Source organism: Chrysochloris asiatica, unplaced genomic scaffold, assembly GCF_000296735.1.
Source record: "Chrysochloris asiatica unplaced genomic scaffold, ChrAsi1.0 scaffold00040, whole genome shotgun sequence".
NCBI classification, from domain to species: Eukaryota; Metazoa; Chordata; class Mammalia; order Afrosoricida; family Chrysochloridae; genus Chrysochloris; species Chrysochloris asiatica.
In genome coordinates this window covers 20,219,831-20,225,906 of record NW_006408558.1, presented here as the reverse complement: position 1 = coordinate 20,225,906, position 6,076 = coordinate 20,219,831, and the positions used below count along the sequence as shown (strand labels likewise).

At 51.4% G+C, this 6,076-nt stretch overlaps 1 protein-coding gene across 1 annotated transcript; it reads left to right on the top strand.

Annotated features, from left to right (window-relative positions):
- Window positions 1-4,038: 4,038 nt before the first annotated feature.
- Window positions 4,039-5,598, top strand: SPDYC (speedy/RINGO cell cycle regulator family member C). The gene is made up of 5 exons (XM_006861079.1): window positions 4,039-4,180; window positions 4,395-4,453; window positions 4,823-4,908; window positions 5,010-5,181; window positions 5,263-5,598. The coding sequence occupies exons 1-5, from the start codon at window positions 4,039-4,041 to the stop codon at window positions 5,596-5,598; spliced, it is 795 nt and encodes a 264-aa protein (XP_006861141.1).
- The last annotated feature ends 478 nt before the right edge of the window (window positions 5,599-6,076 follow it).

Genomic DNA, 6,076 nt, shown 5'->3' with positions numbered 1-6,076 from the left:
CCAGAGTCCTCTGCTCCTGGACTGCAAGATCAACCACTCCCCTCCTTTTGTTACAAAATGTCTACCTTTACATTTGCAACACTCATAGTTGGTCCTGATAGCAATTACACTATTGAACCACAAGAGTTTTATCCCCATGGTTGACGTTCCAGCTTTTTCTTGGTTGGTAATTGAGGATGTTTCTATTCCACAGTCTGCTGTTTACTCTGACTCATAGTCATGAATCATCACCAGTAATGAGTTTTTTAAAAGACAATTTTACCTTCCTTCGAGCATCGATCCAAATGTTGTTTTCAGATGTCCAAACGCTTCTGTTTATGCTCTTCCGTGAGTTGCTTCCGTACCCATCTCGCCCTAGGTTTTGGGAACCCTGCTGATTTGCAAATGATTTGCCACATAATCCACTGTCAGAATCCGTTTCGTCATTTCATGTGCATACTCAGTGTTGCCATTAGCGGTGGACGTGGAAGGGCACTTTAATATGACTAGAATGTGGATAACATTTAATTCACCCTCATAAAATGAAACGAATACTAGCCATTTGGCAGGGATCCTGTGACGAACACATGCACGGACTCGTTTATAGTCTCTTTAGTTAGCACCATGCACATGTGCATACGGCTTGCTATGGAAACTGCTGTGCTCACCAAACGAACATTCTGGGGGAGGTTGACTGCAAACAGATGAGAGGGAGCCACATGGGAATGAAACAGATGTCTTGATGGAGACCAGATGGTCAAAGAAGGCCTTGCTAGTCTCAGCGACCATGTGTCAGGGCTAGAGGGCAGACCAGGAGACCCAGAGAAGAGGCGATCCAGACAGACCCAGACCTAGAGACTCCAAGAGACCTAGAGAGATCCAGAGACCTTCAGATCTAGAGATTGTCAGACTAAGAGACCCCCCCAAAACCCAGAGTCACATAGTCATTCAGAATAAGAGACTCAGAGACACCTAGAGAGATTGAAAGACTGAGAGAGCCAGAGAGCACGGGACACTGAAAAAGCCTGAGAGGCACACAGAGGACACTTGGGATCCAGAAACCCAAAAAGTCCCAGAGACTTAGAAAGAACCAGCATCACAAAGAAACTCAGAGATGCTGAAAGACCCAGAGATCCAGAGACCTCAAGACTCAGGAATACTGAGAGGCTCCGAGAGACACAGAAATCCAGAGGGACCCAGAGACACCCCAAATTTTAGCGATACCTAGTGACTCAAAGAGATGTAGATTCAGAGACCCAGAGACCAAAAAATCTAGGCTTCCAAGAGAGATCCGGAGAGACCCACAGATCCAGAGAGTTTGAGGGGCTCAGAGAGGCAGTGAGACACAGAAAGGGAGGGGCAGTACCAAGGAGTGGTGCCCTTAGGGCCAAGGCCTGAGAGTGGGTACAAAGCCGAGATGGGATACAGCAAGCCTCCTGGGGTGCTGGGTGTGGTAGAGTTAGAAGTCAGCTTGTGGGGTCTGGGGACCTGGGGGACCTTGCTCTGCCCTCATCACCCACCTGGCTTAGCCCACAGCCCTTCACCCCAGGGCCAGATCCCTGGAGCCTCCACTTCCTAATCTGAAAAATGCCAACATACATACAGTTCAAGTACTTTAACTTCAGTGCTTCCACGTCTATTAAAAACATATTTTCAAAGTTACTTGTCAAGTGTGGACAGTCATGCAGGCCCTGATGGCCTCAGGTTTGATGTTAGAACAAAATGAGTGAAGAGGACCTCCTGGGCGGAAGTCTGATGGTCACTGATAGAAGCCTGCTCTCCCACCTCAGGCTCTGCCTTCAGGTTCTGCAGTGGAAGTTCCCAAGGGAATTAGGAAGAGACTGTGGCCTTTAGGAATTGCACCGTCAAGAAAATATCCTTTCTTGCTTTCAGGTTTTAGGGTTTCTGTACCAAAACACAACAGGTATTTGGGTGGATCAAAAAGTTTGTACTCCGCTACTGGTGTGGCGCTGTGGGCTAATGCGTCAGACTTCCAAGTCGTTTGAACTGCAAGGTCAGTGGTTTAAGCTCACCAGCTGCTCCTTGGAAACCCTATAAAGGGTCTCTATGGGTCAGAATCGACTCGGGAGCACTTAACAACAACAACCACTCTAAGCACTGGACGGAAAGGTCGATTTGAACTGCGAAGTCGGCGGTCGTTCCTTCGGAAACCCTATACACGGTCGCTGTGAGTTAGAACCGACTCGATAGCATTTAACGGCTTGCGCCCTCCCAGTGGCGCCGAGGGGGAAAAGCCTGGCGTTCTGCTGCAGTAAAGATCGCAGCCAAGTAAACACTATGAAGCAGTTCTACTCCGTACCACATGGGATCGCCACCAGTCGGATTCAAGTCCGTAGTCACAGGTTTTTTGCTTTTTGTTCCCAAACAAACACAGACATACCCAGTGACCCTGCCCTAACAAGGCAATTCATCAGTGAATTAAAGTTTTTCCATCCAAGCCCAGGCCTCATCCCCGCATTTTGTACTCGGGATCCGCATCATCAAGGGTGGGGAGGTGCCTTGTCTAAGCTCCAGGTTGGTCCTGAACCTTTCAGGCCTAGGAGCCCAGCTGACCTGCACCTTGTTGTTGTTGTTATGTGCCGTGGAGTCGGTTCCGACCCATAACGACCCTGTACAGGGTTCCCGAGGCTGTAAATCTTTACAGGAGCAGAAAGCCTCATCCTTCTCCCGCAGAACAGCTGGTAGTTTCGAACTGCTGACCGTGATGTTCGCAGCCTGATTCGTAACCACTACACTCACCTACTCCGCTTTAAAGACCTTAGGGAGCTTCAGGTGACTCTCTTCCCGGCAGGTAGAGGTAGGTGGTGATGACAAGCCCCACCCACTCCACAGGAAAGAAGCTGATTGGTGGAGGACCGGCGAGGCGGGGCAGCCCTGAGGCTATATTAACGCGCTCCGGTCGCCGACTGTTAAGCTGTAGGTAGTTGCTGAGCTCAGGTAAACCATCCGGGAACCTAGGTGGACTCCGCCGGGGTGGGGAATGGGGCACCTTCCCTTGAGCCTTTTAATTGGTGTCTCTCCAGGGTCGGAATGTTTAGGGGAGTAGCTTGAAATGCTGGACTAACGCTAAACCCAAGTATTTGCCTACTATCATTCCTTTCTTTGGGCCTCAGTTTCCCCATCTATGAATTAAGGAATTGGTGGACTTTTCAACTCTGCCGCTTTGGTGCGGGGTTGTGAGTTGGGGGCTAGAGGAGCGGTTAAGCTCTTGGGTTTTTGGAATCAGGCTGTGAGATTTCCCTGCCTCAGTCTGTAAAATGGGTATAACATTGTACTTTCTTTCCAGGATGAGATAATGTTGTTGTTAAATGCGTCGGGTCGGTTCCGACCTGTGTAGGGTTTCTAAGAAGCGGCTGGTGAGCTTGAACCGCCGTCCTTCCAGTTCAAAGCGTTTTGCAGTCTGGCGCATTAACTCACAACATCACCCCAGGACGTCAGGATGGGATAAGCTAGTGTTAAAACATTTATCTCAGCTCCAGGCACTGAGTAGCCCCATAGTTGCTATTCTTCCTACTCCCCTGGGGCCTAATGGGGGATACCAGGAGACCAGTGGGGCACTATTATTTCTTGGAACTCTTCTTTTCTGCTCTCACCACCCCACAAACTTCCCTTGTTGTTCCTTCCAAGTTGCCTTGCCCATCCCTCCACCTTTTTAAAACATTTATTTACTTTTTAAAGCTTTTTATTGTGAATTGAGTGAGGGTTTACAGAGCAGATCATCAGTTTTACATTCAATCAAATCGTAGACTTGGTTTCATCACAACTATTGCAATCCCCTCCAGGTATAACATCAGTATCTCATTTCCTGGCTGCACTTCTTGTTTCCATATCATCTTCTTTTCCCAATCTTTTTAATTTTGTGCTTAGGTAAACGTTATCCTTGTCATCTTGAATCTCCCTACCTTTTTGAGGTCCCCTGTCCTGCACACCTCCTCCTGTTTTTTCAGGGAGTTGGGGGCAGGTGCTAAGTCCTCTGGCTGCTTTCTCTGCAGGTCACCCTATACCGTCCCATCCTGCCATATCCCCACCCCCTATGAGATGAGTGTCATCCAAGGTCCTGCCACTGTCCCTGAGGTTGCCACCCAGGTGAAACTGGGGGGCTGGAGCTGTCCAGGTAGGGACAGTACGTCTTTCCTTTCCCGCCAGCACCGGGAATTCCAGGCCTTCCTTCACCTTCTGGGTGAGTTTACCTGACTGGCTTGACAGGGGCTGTGGGGCCAAGTGTGAAAATACGTGAGGGGTGGGACCTGAACCTGCCCCCTCCTATCAGGTGACCCTGGTTGGCAGGTGTGAGGGACTGGTGTCAGTGAAATCTTGGGCTTTGGCACTCTGAGACCATTCTTGGGGGGTGGTGGGGGCGGGGATAACTGGGACTATTCCTTTTTCACCTTCAGAGGACAATTTTCTCCAGGAATTCCTCTCCAAAGATCCCTGTTTCCAGATCTCTGATAAGGTGAGAAGGGCAGGGTGCAGGTAGCGGTGAGGGCTCATGGGGAGACAGTTTCATTCTGCTACTTTTTTAAGGACCTCTCTGGTCTGGTTATAAATCCCTATATGATGCATATAGCCTGCAATCTAACAGTTAGTAGTTCTAATCCACACAGTAGCATTGCTGAAGAACCATCTGGCAAACTGTTTTCATAAAGACTACAGCCAAGAAAGCCCTATCCTATACCACATGGGATCGCCATGAGTTAGAATCACAGTGGGTTTGGGTGTTTGGGGAGTTCTTGTCTGGTGTGGGGAGCATCTTTTCTTCCACCAATCAGAATTTCCTAGGGTACAAATGGCCTGGCCCCTAGACCCCTCTGTCTCTCCACAGTATCTCCTCGCCATGGTACTGGTTTACTTTCAACGTGCCAACCTGCAGCTCAGCGAATACACCCACAGCAACCTGTTCCTGGCACTGTGAGTCAGGGATGGCAGAGGGGAGACTTGTGGGGAGTTGTAGGATGGGGCAGGGCAGATGCTATGGTCTCTGCTCTCTGACCCTGTGACTCTGTGATCAGGTATCTTGCAAATGACATGGAGGAGGACCTGGAGGACCCCAAGTGTGAGATTTTCCCATGGGCGCTCGGTAAAGATTGGCGTCCTAAAGTGGCAGACTTCCTGCGCCAGAGGGACAAGTTGTGGGCCCGGATGGGCTTCCGGGCTGTTGTGAGCCGCCAGTGCTGTGAGGAGGTAAGGGCTGGGGGTATCCTTGGGCCGGAGAAAGAGGCTAGGCATGCCACTCCACTGACCACCCAACTCCTTTCCTCCCAGGTCATGGCAAAGGAGCCATTCCACTGGGCCTGGACTCGGGAGCGGCGTCCACACCATGGGGTTGCTCAGAGGGGCTGCTCAGAGGTCCCGGTCTCCCTACCCCGGGGCCCTGGGCTCTCTCCATCCCCCTGCTTCCTCTGTGGCTTGGCCCCCTTCCAGTGCCATGCCCCCTTGCCTGTCCCATCCAAGTACCCCTCTCTAACCTCTGTGTGGCATCCTCCTCCTTCCCAAGCTGGTCTCTCAGTGGCTGAAGGCCCCTGGGGTGGGAGCTTCCTCATTGTCCTGCCTGCCCAGCTGCACCTGGAGCCAGGCACCTACACCCTCCACAGTGAGTAGGGGGCAGAATTGAGGGGAGGGGCACATGGGCCCTCCGAGCTCTGGGAGTTTCTCACTGGGCAGCCTGCCACTCTGAGCCTCAGCCCTTCTCCACCCAGTTCTTCTAGAGGCTCCGCTCTACCCTGGGCCCTGACACTTGGAAAGGCAAAGAACAGCTGCCCGTGTGTGTCTGCTGACCTGAGGCTCCACTGGCTGTGGCCCCTGGTAGTGCTGCCCACACCCCACCTTGCCCCTTTCTCCCAGGCTACAACTTGTACCCACCCTGGCTCCAAATAAACTCATGTCCACAGGACACCAACTGTGGACTGGCCTGGCTCCTTGGTTCAGGGGAGGAGGTGGGAGGGGGTTAATGGGAACAGGGACCCGCTAGGGTCTGGCCTGTGCCCATCTCATGGGAGGGACCTGGGCCAGTTATCACGGTCCTAAACCTCAGTTTCCCCTCACCACCCATAGATGATGAGAGTTATGTGGTGTGGAT